The sequence below is a fragment of the Onychostoma macrolepis genome, chromosome 14, assembly GCF_012432095.1.
Source record: "Onychostoma macrolepis isolate SWU-2019 chromosome 14, ASM1243209v1, whole genome shotgun sequence".
In the NCBI taxonomy this organism is placed as follows: Eukaryota; Metazoa; Chordata; class Actinopteri; order Cypriniformes; family Cyprinidae; genus Onychostoma; species Onychostoma macrolepis.
In genome coordinates, this window is record NC_081168.1 from 7,345,225 (window position 1) to 7,369,589 (window position 24,365).

At 36.9% G+C, this 24,365-nt stretch overlaps 1 protein-coding gene across 6 annotated transcripts in view; it reads left to right on the forward strand.

The window, feature by feature from the left end:
• Positions 1-24,365, forward strand: part of mtus1a (microtubule associated tumor suppressor 1a) — a 35,688-nt gene that overhangs the window by 7,039 nt on the left and 4,284 nt on the right. For 3 of the 6 annotated variants that reach the window (XM_058797286.1, XM_058797289.1, XM_058797287.1), the window contains exons 3-9: positions 1,884-2,109; positions 3,215-3,379; positions 5,111-5,221; positions 5,582-5,689; positions 13,322-13,542; positions 18,042-18,108; positions 23,930-24,144. In XM_058797286.1, coding sequence (XP_058653269.1) covers positions 1,884-2,109; positions 3,215-3,379; positions 5,111-5,221; positions 5,582-5,689; positions 13,322-13,542; positions 18,042-18,108; positions 23,930-24,144 — 1,113 coding nt within the window. Of the gene's footprint in view, positions 1-1,883; positions 2,110-3,214; positions 3,380-5,110; positions 5,222-5,581; positions 5,690-7,213; positions 7,623-13,321; positions 13,543-17,009; positions 17,169-18,041; positions 18,109-23,929; positions 24,145-24,365 lie in introns of those variants that run through there. The other 3 variants (XM_058797288.1, XM_058797290.1, XM_058797293.1) reach the window with 3 other exon arrangements.

Here is a 24,365-nt window from a genome sequence, read left to right on the forward strand (position 1 = left end):
CGGATATTCCCCTGTAAATGCGACTCCTACGTCATTGAAAAGTTAGGTTTTTAAGTTTTTTTTTTTAAACATTTCGTGGTACAGACATACCTGTAACAAATGAAACCTCTCTAGTTGAGTAGCAGAGTATTAATTTCATTTGTTTGTGTTAAATAAAAGGCGATCTGACGCTAAAATGTGTTGCTTTTGAAATCGAGCCGAGTGCTCGTTGCTGCTGTTGTCAGTGACAACAGCTCAGTCCCGTTCGTTCCGTTGAAACCACAAAATAAAATGCACACAAACATGTCCCTGCCTATGATATACAATCACCGATGAACGCATTTGGATTTAATTACTAAAAAAACACAGACGATGTAACATGCTTAACAATATCTACCACCTGAGTATTATTCCACTCGCAAGCTTTCAGCGGAGCTGTACACTGTCCTGAAGAATTTGTACTAGGCTATGTAATTATTTTGATTTATAGATGTAACTATTGCATTAAAAACATGAATTCCATGTCTGTAAATTAAACTCAATGTACTATTCAAATTGATTTGTGATGTCATTTGTGCTATTTTTGGCTTGTTTCACCAAGTGCAGTGTAAAATGCACACATCGGATACGGGTCACTTTTAAAAGAAATGTAAGCACATCGTCCAAAAAATCAGATATAGTCACAAAATCGGAATTAGTCATCAAGACCTGCGGTGTAAATGCAGCCTTAGATGCCACATGGATTTAGAGAGCACAACATTAGTAAATCTCATACTATACAAAACAAAAAGATTGCATTAAATAAATGTAAGTGCATGTTAGATGATGGTAAAGGTAATAGGGGAAATGAACATGCACAATTAAAGTTCATCCAAAAATAAGACTTGTTGTTTACTTCCCCTTATTAATCCATAAGACTTTTGTTCATCTTCAAAATACAATTGTGAAAAAATAACAAAAGGTATTTTTAAAGGAACATGAGAGATTTCTGTCCCCTATTGGAAGTCTATTTAAACTTTAACGTTTCGAAAAGTTCATAAATGGGTGGTAAACACAATCCATATGAATTGAGTAGTTTAATCCAAGTCTTCTGAAGAAACACAGTGGCTTTTTATGCTGAATAGATTAAACGTAAGCTCTTATTCACATATAAACATTGATACACAAAGTACATAAAGACTAGAGCATATCAAATATGATAAACAAAAGCAAGAATAAATCTCATTGGTTGCAAACAAACCTCATATTTTGAAGTGAAACTTTTGTTTGGAGGTACAGAAATCTCATTAAAATATAGAGAATGTTTTAAAGATGAAAGTCATATAGGTTTACAGATGGTGATACAAGTGAGTAAATGATTGGATTTTTGATTTCCTTTCTTTGTTTGGCTATATTGGCCGATACTAGATATATAAACAATCTCGACTGATAAAGATAAATTAAATCTCTAATATTGGGCCACTAAGCAAAATGTAAAGTTCTAAGTATACTTTGAGTAAGTTTTGAATGATTTGGGTCTGTTTTATTTTGGGTTAAGGCTGCCATCTCAAACAAAGCATTGTTCACAAGCAAAAAACTAAAGAGAAAGTATTTATGCAGTGTTCTGTAATTGCTGTTTTAATTACTGCTGCAAGAGGGCAGCAAGCTGAGTCTGTGGAAAATGCATTCCATGTGCACACATCAAATCATGTTTATAGAGCTAGAGAGGGGAACAACAAAAAAAACTTGGCAGGGACTTGAGAATTCCCATGGGGACTGTAGTACAATAGCTGCTCGCGTCTCAAGTCTGAGTTTCAATCTCACTCTTCAGAAGTGTTATGGCCAATGCTGCCGTAAGCGTGGGGAGCTCAGGCTTGGGGCGGCATGCGTGGGAGCGAATTGCTGAAAGGGGACTTCTCTTGCAGGCGGTGTCTGCCAGGCCAGCAGCAGCAGCATGCGAGTGGAGTAGAAGCAGGATTGGCTCCCAGCCATCCCCAGCCAGGACAGGAGGCGCCTCGGCTTCTCATGTTCCAGCTGCAAACTTACGGCCACCGCTTTCAGCCTCTAAGCTCAAACCTGGTACAGCGGGAAGAGATGGCAGCGGTACCTCTGACATGCCTTCACCCAGGAGCAAACAGAGTACATCTGATGGTAAGGGCATTGTGCACTGCAGAGCTCTATCTTTGTTATTTGGTCAGCTTGTTGTGGGAGTTGGTGTATGGTCTAATGGTCAAAGTTTTGAGTGATTTCATACTGTTTTTCTTTTTATTTGTCCCGTGTAGTGCCATTCCTGTCAGTCTACATTGTAAGAAAGCACTGGTGTACTGCCGCATTATAAGAGAATTAAATGCAGGTTCTACCATCATCGTTTCTTCATCAGTACAAATAGTTTCAGGGAGGACTTGATTTGTTTGTGGATTTTGTACTCTACTGTTTAAAAGTGTGGGGTCATGAGATTTGTTTTGAATATTAAAAAATAAATATCTTATGCTCACCAAGACTGCATTAATTTAAAAAAATACAGTAATTTTATGAAATATTAAAATGTAAAAGTTTTTAAAGAAATATTGTTTTAATATTTTTAAATGTAACTTATTCCTGTGAAGCTTAAATTTCAGAAATCAATCTAAAATGCTGCCTTGATGCTCAAGAAACATTTCTTATTATTATCGATGTTAAAAACGGTTGTGTTGCTTAATATTTTTGTGGGAACCTTTTATTTTTCAGGATCCTTTGACTAGAACGTTATAATTTGTTAATACTAAACAAATAATTCCATGTGTAAACAGTTTCTATTGTCACAGGTTTGTGTTGGGCAGTATATTTAATCACATTTCTTTTGTTATTTTCTGTAGGCTAGGTAATTAGTTTAGGTATCTTAAAGACCAGGTTTGAATATTTTTTGTCAGATTTGAAGCAGATGTAGTTCTCTTGCTCACCTTCAAGATGGACAAAAAAAATTTAGGTCTAAAAGAAATCTACCTGCTTTAAATAAGACATTCTTTTTAAGAACCCATTTTGTGTCCAATGTGGGGGAAAAACTCAACTTCCTGTAACCATGAACTTGGCACAAAACATTCATTGTGTTTTTGGAGGCTTATGTTAAATTGCCTTTCCATTGTTTGTTTTTTTTTTTTTTTTTTTTTTATAAATAGTGCTGTGTTTGCAGTGCAAACATTTACAGCCCAAGTATCTATACACTTATTTGTGACATCTGAATAACAATGGATTTATTGTTTGTCACTTCCCTCTGCAGTTAAGCTTAAAATCCATTTAACTGAAGGTGCAAGTGCAGTTTCAGGATCCCAGTCCAGATCTGCTGTGTTCGCAACTCCAGCATCGGCCTCCAAACTGCCTGTGAAATCCAAATTACAGACCAAGAGCTCCAGCACTTCGCAGACAAATGGACATACAAAGCAAGGTGAGCCTTCCCAGATTGTCAGCCCGGTGGAGGAAGAAAAAAATTTATAAATGATTATTAAAAATGAAAATGATTATGGATAGACTGATATGACTGATTTAGACAAGATCACCCTCATTTTATCCAGCTTGACCCACATTCACTGCTAGGTCAGCGTTGCCTTAAATCCATAGACATGATTAAATCCCTTCTAAAGGATTCAATCTACTTTAACTAGATTTTTGAAACATGTCAACTTTGAAATATGAATTTGGCTTAAATATAAAGCCTTTTAAGTCTAAGTAGATTAAATGACCTGAAATCAGTTTAATCAGAAGTAGCACACATGAAAATATAGCCTGCTTTTTTCGGTCTAGACTCTAGACCGAAAAAAGCAGACTATAGACAGTGATGCTCTTTTACCTTTTGAACATTGTGCTGCTCTCATTGGTTGATGGACATGTTGTTTGCATGGATCGGGACACTCAGTCCCAGATGTCTGCGGGGCAGGGTTTGTTCCACCTCAGTTCACTTGGAGGGGTATGAGAAAGCGGTGCATATCAAAATAATGAGGATCTACCAATGCAAACAGACCTTATTTTCTCTTCACTATGTTTAACTCGCTGTGGAATGTCATGCCTGCATACAGAGGCACCTTGACTGAAATCTCAGAGCAAGTTTTTACTAATTCAACCCTGAATCAGCAGCCAAGCTCTTGTGCTCAGTGTGATCTGACTCTTTTGACATGCCTCCTTATCGGATCCTATCGCTTTTGTATTATTCCTTTGTTGTTTGCCTTTTATGGGAAGCCTAAGACTCATTTGTGGAGAAGTAAGTATAGTTGTTTTTGCTACTGCTCAGATGTGGAGTTGCAAATATTTTCGAATTTGTTTGCTATATTGCTGTTTGTGGTCAAATCTAGTCACCTTTATTTTTGTGGTGCTTTATACAATAGAAATCATTCCAAAACCGCTTCCCATGATTAAAGTAAGCGAATCAATGATGCAAACTTAAATGAGGCAAATAAGAATCCTGCTGTAAAGCAGGTGTAGCAAGACAATAGTGTAATTATTCAGCTCTCGTCACTTCAGTGTTGGTTCAATTCATTTCAGTAACTGTGTAAAGTTAATTCATTATGAAATGGGTTCAGCTATAATCAGTTCTACTGGAGACAATAGTGTCATTATTCAGCTCGAGTCAGTTCAATGCGGATTCAAGTCAGTTAAATAACAGTGTTGATGCTGTGAAATTAATCAATGATGAACAAATTCAGTTCACTTCGATAATATTGCTGAATATTAAGTGCTTTTTAAACCCCAGCTGAGCAAGCCAAAGGTGACAAAGAACCCAAACTCCCCAAATCAGGTGACCGAAATGGAGAAAAAAAACTTTGGGAGAAACCAGGCTCTGGCTTAAATGAACAAACACTGTCATATTGTAACAAAAGTTTTTCAGTACTAGAACCGCTGTTGTCATAACATATCAAAAATCTCTATATCAGCTCACAGCAGTGGCGGCCCATCAAAGAAGGTACAATATCAGGGAGAGATCATCTGTGTATAGGAGCAAGATTATCATCAAAAAGAGAGAGGATGATCTGCTTACATAGTTTTATTGCTTGATTCATATATAAGCCTCCTAGGAAATTTTCTCACAGGCACACAAACTAAATTATGCTCTAAGAAACTGTTGAATATTTCTGTTGCTATTGGTTGTATATTTATTTTAGTTTATTTATTTATTTAAAATCAGATCACGCTGAGCCCCCTGTGGGAACCTTGAGTAAACCTCCTCCTAACAGGACCACATTGTTAAGGACCAAGCTACAATATCCACCTACTAGGAGTGTATCATCAGGTACAGGTATGATGAGTCATATTTTCAATATCATTTTGAGCATTAACCTTTGCATCTCACATGGAAGGCTAAAACGGTGAATCTCCTCAACAGGCTAGGGGACATCTGGGTCAATTCCCCCAAAATTGAAAGAATCATGCAAGAAAAGAAAATGTTTGGAAACTAAAGCCTTTTTAGTGCCATTCATATTTTTTACATTGTGACATTATTACACCCTACCCTGTTCATTCAATATAAACAAGTCAATTTTTTAACTAAAATTATTTGACTTCTCTTTTCTTATTCTTTTCTTTTTGGTCTTTGGTCATCTATTTGGTTTGATTTGCTCTAAACCTAAAGTCATCCATTTTTGTTTCTTTCTTTTAGGAGCAGGATGCAAAAACACATCTTCATCAGGTTCAGCGAGGTCCTCAAGCAGTCCTCTGAAGACCCCTACCACAGCCCGACCCATAAGATCTGCTGCGACTCCAACAGGTAAGTTGTCATTTAAAATGCCTATACAGAGTATTTTAATTGAATTATTCACTTGTATTTTTTTATTTACAGTATATGGCATTTGTTTCAAAGAAAGACCTTCTAATTCTAATAAATCCTGTTGCTACGCTGTGTCTTGTCTGTGATCTGTGAGGTAGGGTGGCAGTTGGCTTGCTCTATGTGAGCTCTGTGAAACCTTCTCAGCAATGCAGGATATTTTATCACAGCCAAGTCCATAACACAGCTGACACAATCTCTGTCTTGTCTCAGCCAGCCTCTCTCAGCCTGGCACATGTAATGTGTGCTTTCTTACCACCCATAAGTGCTGTAATTAAGAATGGCGATTACATTCCTTTCAGGGATTAAGTCTTGGGTGTATGCATGCAGCATGCCTTCAAGCCAGGGAGACTAGACTCCACCATCACAATTATCTCTGAGAATGTTTCGTTCCAACGAAAGCTTACTATAAATAATGGTATCATTGGTATCATCCTACACCTTTGGACAGAATCACTTTGAATTGCTTTTATTTAGTAAATGGATTCAATGGTTAGGTTTTTTATTTTACTCCTAATAAGTGCTAAATTCAGATTTGTGCCATGTAATATAAGCCACTATACCATAACTCTGGCTCCACATTGACAATATTTTTTTTTTTGTAATTTTCTAATTTAATGAAATGAATTAACTTAATTTGGTATTTTAATTAATAAAAATCAATGTTTTATTAAATTATATAAGAGAAGTAGAACCATTAAAAATAGTAAAGTAGAATCATTTTTACTTCAACCTTTAACCCCAGTCTTTTAGACCCCACACTTTGTTTTAGAATTTGTGAAATTACATATTCATGTGAAAGCCTTGTATTTCTTAAGCTATGACTCTAGGCTCTAGTTTCTGGACTGCAGCCTGAACTGTGCAGACATGCATTATCTGCTGTTGCAACTCCACATAAACATAATTACATTTCGAACATAAAATTGTCTTCCATGGGTTGCACACTTTGTTTCCTGCGTTCTTGCTGGCATCACAGGCATATGTTAGACCTTTTTTTTTTTTTTTTTTTTTTTTTGTGGTTGTCTGTTTGTGACCACAAAGAAATCTGTTCCCTGGCCTTATGGGTCTTATTTGATAGGTTTACATGCAGTGTACACCTCAGGACAAATTAAATGTTTGGGTTTTTATTTATTTATTTTTATTATTTATTTTTTTAAATACTAACTTAAAAAAAAAAAAATTACAAAAAATGTTCTTCCTTGATTTGATGACCTGCTCAGGGTTCATATCTTGATGTGAGCTGTTACTTTCTCTCCTGCCATTTATTTTTTTTTTTTTTTTTTTTTTTTTTTTTTTTTTTAACCCTCCCCGATGTGTGAATGGAGAAAGCTGTGAGAGAGCGAACCCACCCACCCACCCACTTCTGCCCTTTCTGCTTACTCCTCCCAGCGCCCTCCCTTCCCTCTCTCCTTCCTTCCGTTCACCCAGCATCCTGCACCTCCTTAACACCCAGCAGAGAGCGAGAGATGCTGAGCGTCAGTGGATGAGAGCTCAAACCGGTGGATGAATGCCTTCTGCTCTTCCTCATTTGTCTCTGGGGCTCCTGCCTCTCTTTAATCCAGGCTGCTTGAGTTCATTTATTTTTGCTAAATGTGACGGGGAGACACCGACGTTTTCTCCCCCTTCCTTCATCACAATCTTTGCCATTTGTTTGGCAGATGTATTTTTTTTTCTTTGGCCTCACATGTGCTCACTGAGGCTGTTGTTCTTTTTGTTTTGCTTATGAAGAGTTGTCTTTTTTTCTATCTTCTGGGCAAGATGTTTTTCTCTCCCAAATTTTCACTGTCCAACATCCATGTGAGGCTGACAGCAAAGGGATTGCTTCGAAACCTCCAGCTGCTGTCAGGATGCAAGAGCACTGTGGTGTTTCAGGCAGGTCTGTTCCTCAGCTATTGTTGTGGCTTTTCCTTCATTCTGCACAGACGTTTCAGAGTGTTTCTGTACAGCTCTCAAGGTGCTGTCTTCGCTCATGTGGTGTTGATTCTATCTTTAGACTCTGTTTTTCTCTCTCTGCCAAAGAGTATTTGATATTTGTACATGGCCAGTCGGCATCTTCTTGCTAGCTGCAAATAGAGCCTGGGATCTTTTTGCAGATAACATGTATATTTGTGCCACAATTTGGGTTATGGTAATCACCTACCAAGTCAGTAGATACAGTAAGTTCATATTTTTACCTTATTCCTCTTTTCAAGCAAGTTGGTTCAGAGGTCTAAAAACCTAATTTTCCTGTTTTCAGATGATCAGAGGTTATTTTGGCCTGCAGACTAGGTTGAATGTCTTGTAAATATTTTGACAAGGTAAATTCCCATTTGTGGCAGTAACTCTTCTTTTTATAGTGACTGGCCAAATAAGGACTCTAATAAATGAGGAAACGACTATTTATTCCATGTTCATAACATCACAGAGGACTATATTTGATCTCAATAAGTATTTGGGTAAGGTTTCACCTATTAAAATATCCCTCTAAAAATAAATGCATATATGCTCCAATTATAGCATTAATGATAACCTGATTGATGGTGTATCTGTTTCTGCATGCATTACTTTCAATAGGACACCAATGTTTTCATATTCTAGACTACTGAATTTTCCACAAAGTACTTGATTTATTACACACAATCAACATGATTGAGGAAAAAAATGGAAAAGTTTAAGGCTATAGATCACTTTAGGCATCAGTTTAGGTTTTTTTTTGCATAAATCTTTTATTTATAATGCTTACAAACTCTGAAACCCCTGTTGTAGCAAATATTATCAGTGGTATTTAAATAATGGACAGGGATTTCACCCAAATTTTATAGGTGTGTAAACTGACTTCACATCAAAAACTGAGATTTTGAGTTATGTTTAGACCATGCATCTTTACCAAGGTTTTAAAGAAGTCCACCTAAGATGGCTTATAGAGAGCATATATATGCTTCATAGCAGTGTTTAAATAATTCAGGTGCGAGAAGAGATTAATTATTCAGTTAAATATGCTGTGTTCTGTTGTGCAACAGTTTTTGTGAGGCATGTAGAAGCAGTAAGTGCTCAAGATGTATGCTATGAAGATCTGGCAACAGTAAATCACTTATTCACAAAATAGTTTGTTTGCCAAATGCATTCAATTTTAGGTCTAAAACCTCGAGCTGTATCACTATGCATGTGGGATCCAAGTGCGCTCCCTGGATAACACCAAAGCACCCTAATAATTAAGATAAGACTGATTAACTCTGCTGTAATTACAATTTGGATAATTAAGTTTGGGTAACTATTACTCTTCTAGTCTTGATCTCTTAATCTCATATGGGATTTGTATCCAAAAATCTAATACTTGCTCTGTTGGGAAATGAGTAACTCAGGCAGAGATCTTCCCAAGTCAGCATCCAAGCTGAAATGTGCATTTCTGCACAACTAGCTTCAAAAAAGGTAGTGCAGCTCTTAAGCTATTCTTTGAGCCCATGTTGTTGTCAGTTTGATCTTGATGCTCCGTAAGCAAAGCAATATTTTTTTGATAACACCAGTGTTTAGACTTTTCAAGGGAAACTACAACCTTGCTTAATTGTATTTGACTACATATTTTGAGGCAAAATATTTTAACACATAAGAAATGACAAAAGAATAGCACTTCTATTTAAAGATGTCTGTTAATGTGTGTGTTAAACATGGAGGCCTCTGTCGACCACTGATGGAATTACAACAATAAGTCTAATGCTAAATTGAGAGCTGTCAGTTCTCAGTACCTCTGACCTTTTACGATGATTTGGAAGCTTTTAATGTATGGTTACATTCTCTGTCAGTGTACATCACCTAGCCTGAAATTGGTGTAACTGTTAAGGCACTAGTTGGGTGTTGCAGGATGGATAGGTTTGATTTATTTACTTGATTGGTTTTTTTATTTTATTTTATTTTTTTATTTTTTTTTATTTATAAAATCTGCATAACTGATATTATTTAGAGTTATTATTCGGTGCTTGCACTTGCATGTACCTTCAGTCTGATCTTAAGTGAGTGTTCCAGCAGAGGGAGCCACACAGATGTTTACCTAGCAGTGACACCTTATGGTTTGAATTATACTGCATTTTTAATGTGTTGGCTAACATGATTTCTAATGTGCCACACCAAGACTTCGACCTAAATTGTTGCCTTTTTAAAAATACACTGCTAGTTTTTAAGAGAATGACAAATGGGGAAAATTTCCTAATTTAGGACCTCTGGAATCATGTTAGCAAGGCCAAAGCACATCTTTATTCATAGTTCCTGATTCATGTTGTATTTCTGTTTTGTTTTTAATTGGCTTTTTTGTTTAATGTCTTAGTTTGTCTGCCCCATAACATTTTCTAAAACGCCAGTCTGGATTACATTTCATTAGCTTATTAAATATCATGGCAGGAGAGACTGGTCTGCACAAACAGAGGTCAAGGACAGTAAAGTGTTCATAATATCACCTCTTTCATTAGTTAGTATAGGCAAGTTTTTAAAAAGTAATATTTCCAGTTCCTTCAATCCATGTGATAAGCTAAACCGCTTTGTTTATTTTATGGGTGGGTACAGTGAACTAACAGACTTAGAGCAGTTTGCAACTTTGTCTTGAAGGTGTAACAGGATGCTGAAAAGGAGGAACATTCATATATACTGTATGCATTCTGAATGTATTGTCAAAGATTTTTTTCAGCAGGAAATTAAGCATTCTAGACCATGTCAGTTGGAAAAAATGTTTTATTGACATTTAGATCAAGTTCCAGAATGGTCAATTTTTCCACTCTTATTGCTTAGTTGTTTCTAAAAAGACCCATATGGTCTGTTTCCTAATAGTGTTAAACAATGTACATTTTGTGACCTTAGAAAGCTGTCTCTAAAAGGACTATTGTGAATTCCAGCTTGCATTTATTTAGAAGCTGGATAGTTGTACGATTTTTTTATTTTTTTTTAAATATGTACAGTGGGGCAAAAAAGTATTTAGTCAGCCACCAATTGTGCAAGTTCTCCCACTTAAAAAGATTAGAGAGGCCTGTAATTTTCATCATAGGTGTACCTCAACTATGAGAGACAAAACGAGGAAAAATCCAGAAAATCACATTGTAGGATTTTTAAAGAATTTATTTGCAAATTATGGTGGAAAATAAGTATTTGGTCAATAACAAAATTTCATCTCAATACTTTGTTATATACCCTTTGTTGGCAATGACAGAGGTCAAACGTTTTCTGTAAGTCTTCACAAGGTTTTCACACACTGTTGCTGGTATTTTGGCCCATTCCTCCATGCAGATCTCCTCTAGAGCAGTAATGTTTTGGGGCTGTCGCTGGGCAACACGGACTTTCAACTCCCTCCAAAGATTTTCGATGGGGTTGAGATCTGGAGACTGGCTAGGCCACTCCAGGACCTTGAAATGCTTCTTACGAAGCCACTCCTTCGTTGCCCGGGCAGTGTGTTTGGGATCATTGTCATGCTGAAAGACCCAGCCACGTTTCATCTTCAATGCCCTTGCTGATGGAAGGAGGTTTTCACTCAAAATCTCACGATACATGGCCCCATTCATTCTTTCGTTTACGGATCAGTCGTCCTGGTCCCTTTGCAGAAAAACAGCCCCAAAGCATGATGTTTCCACCCCCATGCTTCACAGTAGGTATGGTGTTCTTTGGATGCAACTCAGCATTCTTTCTCCTCCAAACACGACAAGTTGAGTTTTTACCAAAAAGTTCTATTTTGGTTTCATCTGACCATATGACATTCTCCCAATCCTCTTCTGGATCATCCAAATGCTCTCTAGCAAACTTCAGACGGGCCCGGACATGTACTGGCTTAAGCAGGGGGACACGTCTGGCACTGCAGGATTTGAGGCCTTTGTTACTTTGGTCCCAGCTCTCTGCAGGTCATTCACTAGGTCCCCCGTGTGGTTCTGGGATTTTTGCTCACAGTTCTTGTGATCATTTTGACCCCACGGGGTGAGATCTTGCGTGGAGCCCCAGATTGAGGGAGATTATCAGTGGTCTTGTATGTCTTCCATTTTCTAATAATTGCTCCCACAGTTGATTTCTTCACACCAAGCTGCTTACCTATTGCAGATTCAGTCTTCCCAGCCTGGTGCAGGTCTACAATTTTGTTTCTGGTGTCCTTTGACAGCTCTTTGGTCTTGGCCATGGTGGAGTTTGGAGTTGGACTGTTTGAGGTTGTGGACAGGTGTCTTTTATACTGATAACGAGTTCAAACAGATGCCATTAATACAGGTAACGAGTGGAGGACAGAGGAGCCTCTTAAAGAAGTTACAGGTCTGTGAGAGCCAGAAATCTTGCTTGTTTGTAGGTGACCAAATACTTATTTTACAGAGGAATTTACCAATTAATTCTTTAAAAATCCTATAATGTGATTTTCTGGATTTTTTTTTTTTTTTTCTCATTTTGTCTCTCATAGTTGAGGTATACCTATGATGAAAATTACAGGCCTCTCTCATCTTTTTAAGTGGGAGAACTTGCACAATTGGTGGCTGACTAAATACTTTTTTGTCCCACTGTATGTATGTTTATACGTGTATGTGTATATGGATATACAATTAATTTTAGTAGCATTAAAAGTTGTGCAAGATGTTTTTATAAAGTGTGGACAAACTTGCACTGCTGAAACAGTGTGCATAAATGGTATTTAACCTTCAAGTATTTTGTGTGGGTTTTTTTCCCCTGCATTCCTAAGGCATGATCTAAAATGCTGAAAATCATAAATCAGTGCTAATCATTTTTTTTTTTTTTTTTTTTTTTCACTGAAAGTGTTTCGCCCTCCTTTTTTGCCTTCTAGAAATCAGAATTTAAATTCAGGCAGTAGTTTTGACGCATCTGGTATTTTCTTTATTTTTCTGTTTACTATATATAATTTTTTTTTTTTTTATTATTATTTTTAATTTGCATATTTATTCACTTTTTTTTTTTTTTTTTTTTTGGGCACCTTAATGCCTTTGCGGATGTAAATTTGGTGCTTTAAATAAGTTGCTGTTAGATTGACATTAGAGGAGAGAGGCTTCATGTGGTTCGTCGTCCCAGCCCTGCATTTATTAAAGTTGGTATTTCAGAAATGTCCAAGGCTGCTCACACCAAGCTGTTATGTAATAACTCTGCTAGGACAAACTGGATTAACAACATAAAGACTTTAGGTGTTGGCATCAGAAAAAAATATTCCTATAACAGCTGTATATACCTTACAAGGGTTTTATGGCTTTATATAGTGCCATTTAAATGTTGGTGGCTTACTTCAGGTACCCTTCCTCTAATAGTGAGGCAGCTTTGTTAGAGGGATTTGTGCCCTGATTATGTCCGGTTATATTTATGAGATGATGTAAATGAAAACCACTGTGGCATAGCCCTGCTAAAATAAGAGGTCTCTGATGGCCGGATCTACAGAGGGGAAGATATTATTTAGTGATGGGTGAGCTGTTATCTCATTCAGGGTTGCATTTGGTGGAGGGCAGAACCTGTTTTTGGATCATCTCTGGGATTTTAATGAACATCTCTGATGTAGTTTGGTCTAAGGTCTATGAACTGGAGGAGTACTGTGCAGAAAAATAATGCTGAATGTTGTCACAGCACTGAATACGTGTTCTCTTACAGTTGACAAGAACAAGTCAAGGACTAGTTCCCGAAACCAGCAGCCCCCAACAAATGGGCAACCGGATCTGGTACCGCCAGAGAGCAAGTCCAGAAATGTGGAGTATTACAAGGCTCTGTGTGAGAAGAAGAACCAGACCATTCAACAGCTGGAGAACACGCTCCGATCCAACAACCGCAGGTTCGAGGCAGTTGCTGTTGTCATAAAGCATCTATGTGCTGGGGTGAGTATTATGAGATTACATTGCTTAAATTCATGATGAATCATCCTGTTATGCAACAGATGTGAATAATACATGAAGATGGTGTCTTTTGATCAGTTGTCAAGTTAGGATTAGATTTCTTTGGTTAGGATTAGATATCTAGATATCAAGTTGGGTTCTAACCACCCAGCACTGATTGTATTGGTTTGTAGTCTTGTTGGGTGTGTTTGCAGTCAGATAATGTTGTGCTACCCTCTTCTGCTCTCTGTTTGTTCTAGTGATGTTCTTTAAAACTTTACTTCTTTAACACAACCTTCCCAATGAACTAGCTTGTACAACTTTTCTCAAATTCATTTCTGTATGCAATACATTTTAAATAACCCTCCAAAGCTTTGTCTGTCTATACAGTTACTTATATCACATTTTTATTAACCATATTAATAGTAATTTTAATTATTAATAACCGTTTCTCCCTCAATATTTAAATGGATACCAAATAAATAATTTGTCAATTATTCCTTACCGTCAAAACTTTGGAACAAAGGGGGTTTTTTTTCATGTTTTTGAAAGTCGTCTCTTATGCGCACCAAGGCACCAAAAAAATTTTTATTTTCAACTATATTTCAGATTATAATCTCTTGTAAAAAAAATTTTCTTTTATAATTTACTTTCCACCCTAGAAGTATCCATTAAAACTCAGGTTACATGTAATCTCTCCAGCTATTCCTGACTCTGGACCGATTAGAGCTTGCTAATTTTAGAATTGTCCTTGTTAAAATGGCAATATGAAGGCCGGTTGGCTGTACATGTTTAAAGTTAATGGTGAGAAAAGGGCAACCGCCACAGTTTGTGTGCTCTGCAAAAGATGGAAAGAAGTGCAGTTTGTTTGAGCTGAAGCTGACAGGTTATAGTCTGGAGTGCATGTTGGCTGCTCCTGCAGAATCTGGAACAAAACCAATTTTAAACTAAAAGGCACTACGGTAATTGAGCTGTGGCGCTTGAAGAATCAGTCCATAAAAAAAGTGTGTATATTTTGAAAACACAAATTCAAAAGTTTCCATTTGTACTATAGATTGTGGACTAGACATTGTATTTAATTATACCTTTATGGTCCTAGGTTCACATTTTTTCTTTGAGGGGTCAATGCCATACAGACCACCACAGAATAACTTATACAAGGAGAGTACAATATTAGCTGTTCTCTTAAATCATGATTCTTTCCTGTAGGTGGTTCTTATTCAGTGCATATTTTAAATGTATGAGGCACAATTTCAGCTTGTGCTGCTTTTGAAAATGTAATGTTCTATATTGATTGTCAACAGATAAATGAGCCTGAAAATTGGGTGCTACAACATTTCATGACAAAAATCAGATATAGTGTATTAAAGCGAGTGTAGTGTTTTAGCAATGTCCTGTATAGGAATCTGTTAAGCATTCATTAGGAGGTTGGGCTTCAGCATGTCTGTGTGAGACTGTACCAGCTGCTGCCTTGATATGGTCAGAAGCACGCTGAGACTCTTAGAGAGCTGCTGGGGGCTGCTTCATATCCTTTGTTTGCAATGAGCTGTCAGCACACTGTGTACATTGCCATAATTTCACTACAAGAGGCCACACATGCTTTCCCTGAAGCAGTAACATTAATTGCCATAGTTGATAATGATAAATGAATATGTTTTCAATATTTTCCCGCTCAAGTTCTTGGTGTGATCACATCATTCTAAATATTTAGCTTGTTTTTTTATTTTATGTGATATTTGACTTTTGATACAGCTTTAGTTGAGATTGTATTTAGTATTGATTTGCCTCACCAAACTGTCCAACATTATTCATATGTTATAACTTTTTTTTTTTTTTTTTTTTTTTTTGTTTATTTATAATGCAAACATAATCTGTTGTTGTCTACTGCATATAGAAAAAGTTGTTGTAAAAATGTTTATATTAAAAAATATGAATCCGTTATTTTCTGTTGTATATTGAAAACAGATAATAAAATGGTTACTATTTCTTCATGCAGTAGAAAATAGCCTTCCTTTTTTTACAATAATAATAATCATCATCATCATCATCATAAATAAAAATAAATAACAATGGTAATGGAAATAATGATAAAATAGGTCCTAATAATTTTATCAATTATTTTCTATTTCATACAAAAATAATAGTATTTTATAATAATAAATTAAACAATAAAATAGTTACTATTATGAATATAATAACCCATTGTTTTCTACTGCATACAGACAAAATAGTATTTTTAATGATAATAGTAACTTTTATTATTTATGATTAAAAATACAACAACTTTCTGTATGCATTAGAAAACAATGGATTATTATAACTTATTAATAATAATAATAATAGCCTTTTGTTTTGTTGTTATAATAATCCATTGTGTTCTAATGCATACAGAAAGTTGTTGTATTTTTAATCATAAATAATAAAATAGTTATTTAATAATATTAATAATATTTTTTATCATAAATAACAATAAAATGGTTACTTATTATTATTATTATTATTATTATTATTATTATTATTATTATTATTTAAAATACTATTTTGTCTGTATGCAGTAGAAAGCAATGGGTTATTATATTCATAATAGTAACTATTTTATTGTTTAATTTATTTATTATTATTATTATTATTAAAAATACAACTTTCTGTATGCATTAGAAAACAATGGATTATTATAACTATTATTATTATTATTAATAATAATAATAATAATAATAATAATATTTATTTATTTATTTATTTATTATTAAATACTTTTTTCTGTATGCAGTAGAAAATAATGGATTGTCATAACATTAATAATAGTAACTTGTTATGACAATCCATTATTTTCTACTGCATATAGAAAATAGTGTTTTCATGATTTAGGAATTATTATTATTATTATTATTATTATTATTATTATTATTATTATTATTATTATTATTATTATTATAATTATAGTTTTCTGCAGCACTTATTTGGTGTACAGTAACTACAAACTTATGGACCTCCAAATTATACTCTGACAGCCTTGATTAATTAGAGACCAGTTAAAAGTGACATTCCTGTAATTTTGTGTGTTGTCCAGTTGTTAAATTATAATACTAAATATGAATGTTAAATTGTATCCTGCACTGCTTTCAGTTAGCAAATTGAGGTGCTGAAAGGAAAGCAAGAAAGACAGCAGTCCTCCTCTGTCCTCTCATGTCCTGTGGGAAGGTCACTGCACACTTCTCCTGTAACACGCACCATTTCATTAAATGCCACTCAATCATCCAACTGTCAGACATTGCATTTTTTTCTGCTCTCTTTGCTCTACTTACTGTGGTTGTCCTAAAGTGCAGCATTTATGTAGCAGCCTACCAGGCACAATATTGCCGCCTCCCTCTATTGCCCTTCTCTTAGCTATATTACGGTATCCTTTCACCACTGAGAAGGCAAGTGGTTGGAGGAGGTGAGAGCCAATGAGCTTTTTCCACTAGTCTCTCCGATGTAGAGCTAGACGGCAGAGAGAGGAGGTAGAGGTGGCAGAGGTTCATGCATCTGGGCTGCTGTCGTCCTGCATTCTGGACTGAAGTCACAGAGACGGGATCATGGGCTGCTCCGGCAGCAAAGTGTGCCTTAATGCTCCCTGCGCTGGACACAGGGTAAAGACATTATCCTCTCCACAGGGTGCAGGGTAGGATAGATTGGCATTTGAAATGGGATAGCTGTGGAAGCATATACAAAGCATGTCAGTTATGTAGGATTAGTTTGTGGTATTCTTAAATCTGATTTGTTTCACTGTTTGATTTATTCTAATGAAGATGCTTTGAGTTCATAACTGCAGTGTAAATGTCGCTCTGCAAGTGTTTGCATTGATCTCGGGGGGAAGGGGCAGGTCAGGACGGCAGCACGCGGTTTTTGAAGCGTCTTTGTGTTGGTTGGGGAGGCTGACAGCACTGCAGCTGTGCCGCTGGCTGTCCTCCACTTTAAAAAAGAGACCGTGGTGAGGAGAGAGAGAGAGACACTGCTGATTTCACTGCTCTACATTCAGTTGATGTCATTCATATGCTTGTTTTTTTTTAATTAAACCCTTAGATAGCTGTCATAGTGGTGCATAAACCACAAAGCTGGGCTATGGGGTGCTTGCATGCCTGTGCAGATGTCACGACTGTTGCACAACAATTGGTGTTTTCTTTTAATGCCTCGTGGCAGTAATAAGTTACAGGAGAGCCTGTTTTCTTTGAACGCTTCTGGGCTGCTTTGCTAATGCAGTTATTTGTTATGACAATCAAGCACGTTTAAAACTAAACTAAAACTCCGACCCATCCTGTCCTGTGATTGACAGACACCCTTCAAAGGGAAAACCTAATGCATAATTCATGTCTGCCGAAGGAATTTCAGAGTTGTTCATCATGACATTAGATTTCACTTGGCACTGCCCTGCTCTATGGCAACATTTTTTGGCCTATTGAGTAATATGAAGCATGTGTTGCATTGAGAAATAATGAACTGATTTTTCTTCTGTTTTCCTGCAGCATGAGGAGATGATGAAGCAGCGCAGGGAGCTGTCTCAGGAGCTGGTCACCTTGCGTGAGGAGCTGGGTAAGTGTGTGTGTGAGTCACTGTAGAGTGCTTGGCTTTCACTGTCTGCGGAAAGAATGGAAAGAGCTGCCAAAATGAAGCTGTTTGTAATTAATGTAATATTTGGATTGCTGGTCACAAGGTAATCATTGGGATGAACAATAGGTGTGTCGTTTCTTGTCGTAACACACAGACTACCATGACCTCTCACACTACCATGTGATAACCTGAATCTGTCAAAAGTTTGGACATTTACCTTTTCTGTACTTCTCTCTGTATTTTGCAATAAAGTAGTAGTATTAAATGTTAGAAAACACAAATATGGGTAAATGTGTTATTTTAGCACTGCACAATCTGAGATTCTTGTCCAAATTCATATAGTGCATCTTGGGATGCTTTTTAGCTCTTATTAGAGTTCCTATGGACACTACCATTCAAAGGTTTGGGGTCAGTATTTATTTTTTAAATTTATTTCACTCAAAGTATGCATTACATTTATCAAAGGTTTCAGTAAATACATTTATAATGTGACACAAGATTTTTGTTTCAAATAAATGCTATTCTTTTGAACTTTCTATTCAAAGAATCCTGAAAAAAATTGTATCATGACTTCCACAAAAAATATTAAGCAGCACAGCTGGTTTTAGCATTGATTGATAATGATAAGAATTCTTGAGCAGCAAATAAGCGCATTAGAATGGTTTCTGAAAGATCATATGACACTGAAGACTGGAGTAATTTTAGCTGAAATTTTAGCTTTGCCATCACAGGAATAAATTGCTTTTTAAAAGGTATTAATATTTCACAGTATTGCTGCTTTTAATGTATTTATTTTACATCAAATTAACATAGCCATAGTGAGCATTAGATACTTTTTATTTTTATTTTATTTTATTTTTTTTTAAATCCTTTAAAAAAATCTTAATTTTATATATTAAAAAAAAATGCATTTAAGCTTGCCCACTTAGAACATAAGAAATGTAATGTCCAATGTTCACTGGTAGCATGTTTGAATTGACCTACAACTGAGCGTGCCTACTAGTACATGAATTACCATATGGTTGTGGATAAAGAGGATGGTCTGTTTGTTTTATTGGGCCGTTGGAAGAAATTTCCCCTCCCATATGGCTCATTTAGGAGACACACCTCCAGAAAGCACATACTCAAAGCAGAAAGGGTGAGCCGTCCTGGAATGTGAAGGTCATGCTCATGTCTGTCAACAAGGTCAGACAAGTCTGATGTCCCTCACAGTCTAATGGGCAAAGGAACATGGAGAAATGAATTTAGTACCAACCAGTGTTTCCCATGAGATATTTGATGCATTGATTCCACAGCTCATATTTCCACCTGAAAACTGAGCATACAAGGGAGAGATATGAGGATTTATGTTCTTTCTTGACTGATATACGGTATCATCTGAGCAGGGTTAATGTATTTTTGCTTAATGAATCAGAAAAAAATATTTGTATTCTTTCACTTTGCAAATGTATAAGTCTGACACATGATCACTCTTTACTATTATAATCACTGCTTAAGCGTATTGGCACATTCCAGGGCTCCTGACCCCTATCAGAATTCTTCAGACCACCTCTTGAAGTCACAATATAGCTGCAGGAATATCAGCAATATTTCACAGTTTACCCACAAATAGCTTTAATTTCAGCTTTCACCCAAGCATAAAGCGAGTGATGTCAGTGTGAATACTGCAGCGTGCCATGTTTTTTGGCACGCACCCAGAATTCCCTTATAAAACAAAAGTGTCTTTTAACACAGGACAACTGCTCTCTTCCAATGAAGCGAGTGCTGTCTTCACACAAAACCTGCTAGAACTGTGTCCAATTAATTTAGCTTGCTATTCGGCATGTGACTTATTAACTTCTCTGTGCAGAATGTTAACTTCAGTTGCCTTTGTGTCATTTTGTGAATAGTTTTAATGTTTATTCTGAAAACAGATGTTTTTACATGTCTAGACAGTGTCACATGATTTGAGGCCCATTCAAAGCGGCTTGTTAAATGTACAGTTTAATTTTGTACAGATTGGATACAAACCTTTGTGCATGTACATAAACGGCACATTTGTCAAGCTTTCTGCTGCCAAGAGCTTTCTGTAATATCCTAAATATACTATTTGGATGCATGTGCGCAGTCATTTTTGCTGACTGTCGAGTCATGACCTGTTTGTCCTCTTTCTCTTTTTCTCTTTTTCTTCTGTGGAAAACAAAAAGGATCCTCCTCCTTCCGAAATGTCTGTTTTTCCTCTTGTTTGCACTATTTGTATTATTTATAGCCCTTCAGCTGTGCTCTGCATCATAAATATACCCTATAATAGAATTACGGCGCAGATTCATGAAATGCATCAAGCCATTAGCTAGCTCTGGGTCTGGCTCATCTTCTCTGAGTGGATCTGATCATGGTTTAGCTCTGTACAGCAGGGTCAATAGATACTGTTCTCATTTAACCCCTAACAACAACTTAAAATTGGTTACAATCAGAATCATTATAAAGACTCTCTTAAAGGGGAAAATTCTGTGGTTTTCATCTCAGAATACAGATGATTAGATTGCAGTGCCAGTAAGGGATATGACCCAAGTTTCCCCCTGGAGAACAACAACCGTTCTTGTGTTGTGACTCATTCAAGTAATTCATTTTGCTGACATGCTTTTGACCTTTGATAACAGATGAGGTTTAGAAACGCCTACTGATGCGCTAGTAAACAGATAAGATGAGCCGAACAATCTGGTGTAATTAAGCTGTTGTTCTACAGAAGTTAGACATAAGTTTGTTCCCAGCATACCCACTGAGTGTTTTCACACAAATATGAGCATCACATTAGCCTCATGAAGTGAGTGGACTGGGTAAGCTCTGTTTGAAACAGCTGCCTGGATTTCTGCTATTTCATTATAGTGGCCTGGGTCAGGGACAAATAAGTCTTATAAAGAGACTTGCTGGCCTTTGCATGCTCATTGCATCACATGACTTTGTTGGTTATGCCAAATCTCTTAGATTTGGCAGTTATGTTTTTCAAATGTCAATAAACACTGAAGCATCTTAAATGTTTATTCAATAATAAAACCTAAAGTAGTTTGGCATAATCTTTTATTTTCATTCCATTCCATTTTTTTTTTTTCTTCATTGTGATATGAGGACTGTTTTATCACCCTGACATTTGATTTCATGCCTCCCTAAAACATCACAGTACAGTCATACATAAAGTGTCTCACCTATATGTATGAAATTTCTTTGCATGCAATTCAATTATAAAAATAAATGTAATAGATATTTAAATAAATGCATGTATTAAATAAATAAATATTGCTATTTATTTTAATGAATTAATGCAGATATACAGTGAGGAAAATAAGTATTTGAACACCCTGCTATTTTGCAAGTTCTCCCACTTAGAAATCATGGAGGGTCTGAAATTGTCATCGAGGTGCATGTCCACTGTGAGAGACATAATCTAAAAAAAATCCAGAAATCACAATGTATGATTTTTAACTATTTATTTGTATGATACAGCTGCAAATAAGTATTTGAACACCTGTCTATCAGCTAGAATTCTGACCTCAAAGACCTGTTAGTCTGCCTTTAAAATGTCCACCTCCACTCCATTTATTATCCTAAATTAGATGCACCTGTTTGAGGTCGTTAGCTGCATAAAGACACCTGTCCACCCCATACAATCAGTAAGAATCCAACTACTAACATGGCCAAGACCAAAGAGCTGTCCAAAGACACTAGAGACAAAATTGTACACCTCCACAAGGCTGGAAAGGGCTACGGGAAATTGCCAAGCAGCTTGGTGAAAAAGGTCCACTGTTGGAGCAATCATTAGAAAATGGAAGAAGCTAAACATGACTGTCAATCTCCTCGGACTGGGGCTCCATGCAAGATCTCACCTCGTGGGGTCTCAATGATCCTAAGAAAGGTGAGAAATCAGCCCAGAACTACACGGGAGGAGCTGGTCAATGACCTGAAAAGAGCTGGGACCACCGCTTCCAAGGTTACTGTTGGTAATACACTAAGACGTCATGGTTTGAAATCATGCATGGCACGGAAGGTTCCCCTGCTTAAACCAGCACATGTCCAGGCCCGACTTAAGTTTGCCAATGACCATTTGGATGATCCAGAGGAGTCATGGGAGAAAGTCATGTGGTCAGATGAGACCAAAATAGAACTTTTGGTCATAATTCCACTAAACGTGTTTGGAGGAAGAAGAATGATGAGTACCATCCCAAGAACACCATCCCTACTGTGAAGCATGGGGTGGTAGCATCATGCTTTGGGGTGTTTTTCTGCACATGGGACAGGGCGACTGCACTGTATTAAGGAGAGGATGACCGGGGCCATGTATTGCGAGATTTTGGGGAACAACCTCCTTCCCTCAGTTAGAGCATTGAAGATGGGTCGAGGCTGGGTCTTCCAACATGACAATGACCAAGCACACAGCCAGGATAACCAAGGAGTGGCTCTGTAAGAAGCATATCAAGGTTCTGGCGTGGCCTAGCCAGTCTCCAGACCTAAACCCAATAGAGAATCTTTGAGGGAGCTCAAACTCCGTGTTTCTCAGCAACAGGCCAGAAACCTGACTGATCTAGAGAAGATCTGTGTGGAGGTGGGCCAAAATCCCTCCTGCAGTGTGTGCAAACCTGGTGAAAAACTACAGGAAACGCTTTGACCTCTGTAATTGCAAACAAAGGCTACTGTACCAAATATTAACATTGATTTTCTCAGGTGTTCAAATACTTATTTGCAGCTGTATCATACAAATAAATGGTTAAAAAATCATACATTGTGATTTCTGGATTTTTTTTTTTTAGATTATGTCTCTCACAGTGGACATGCACCTACGATGACAATTTCAGACCCCTCCATGATTTCTAAGTGGGAGAACATGCAAAATAGCAGGGTGTTCAAATACTTATTTTCCTCACTGTAAATATTTAAATAAGCACATGTATTTATTTTGATAAATACAGATATTTAAATTAAGAGAGAGAGATTTGAAAGAATTAATGAATAAACGCATATGAAAATAAATAAATTCAGACAAAAAAATTAGTCATGTTATTTGCTTGCCTATATGGGTCCTTTTAAACCTTAACATTAATTATGGGAAACCATAGGCCATCTATCCAGCCAGAAATCTCAAACTCAAGTGGTCCCACCAGGATAGCCTGTTACTTCATGTAGCACACTTGTACACTACAAAGACAGGAGCAGCTGCAGGATTCAGCTTGCTACTTTGTGTGAAAACCGCAGCAGTTCTGTGAAGTGTCATCTGTTTCTTTCTATAAGAGCAAAGATGGCTAATGCTCACAGGGACAGTGTCTGTGACACAGTTCTGATTGAGAGAGCGTAGTAACTGGTTGGGAAACTCCTGTTCATTATGGCTCTGTGGATTAGTGTTCCTTTTGCTGAAGCGTCCCTTAGTTGTAATTTGACGTGTTCCTTGTAACAGTTGACACATTATTTACAGAACTGCTGGAGATACCATAACTGTAGAGACAACTGGGACTCAATGCGGAATACTTGAGTAATGAATCATAGCATTGAGTGTTGGCAGGGCCTGATGTCAAAGCAGCAAATGGACGTGTTGACCTTTTTAACATTTGCACTGGTTATCCCACTGCTGTCTACATATAGCATATCTATATTTTCATATCACAAACCGGTGCATTGGATATCAGATATCCTTCTCTTTTTGAAGTCGGAGTGTTGCTGTCATCATGCCAGAAAAAAGGCAATCATCTTAAATGGTGCTTTACGGGCTTGATGTTTGTTAACTGAATTAATCACTTAATCGACCTTCTAACTTCTCCAATCGGATCTTTTCCTCCAGTGAGCTCGGCTCACTCCTGTGAGCGTCTGGAGCACGAGAAGGAGGATCTGCGGGCAGCTTTTGATGGAGTTCTACAGAAGGTCCAGGAGCAGCACCGCTCAGACCTCGCTGACCTCGAGGAGAGACTTAAGACCTTCTACTCCACTGAGTGGGAGAAGGTCCATCAGGCCTACCAGGAGGAGGCTGACAAGTGCAAAGCTCAGATGGAGCAGCAGGTGTGGAAGACAATGGGCCTTTTTTCTTTTGTTCTCCAGTGTCATTACACACTTATTTCAGATGTCTTAAACTGTCATATTAATGCTTAAACATGGTCACTTTCTCAATACTATGTAGAGTGGTTTCATAGCTTTTGTTTTTCTTGTATCTTGGCATATGAGCCTTGATCTTTTAGTTGTTTTGACATGTGACATCTGATTTCCTAATCATTTATACACAA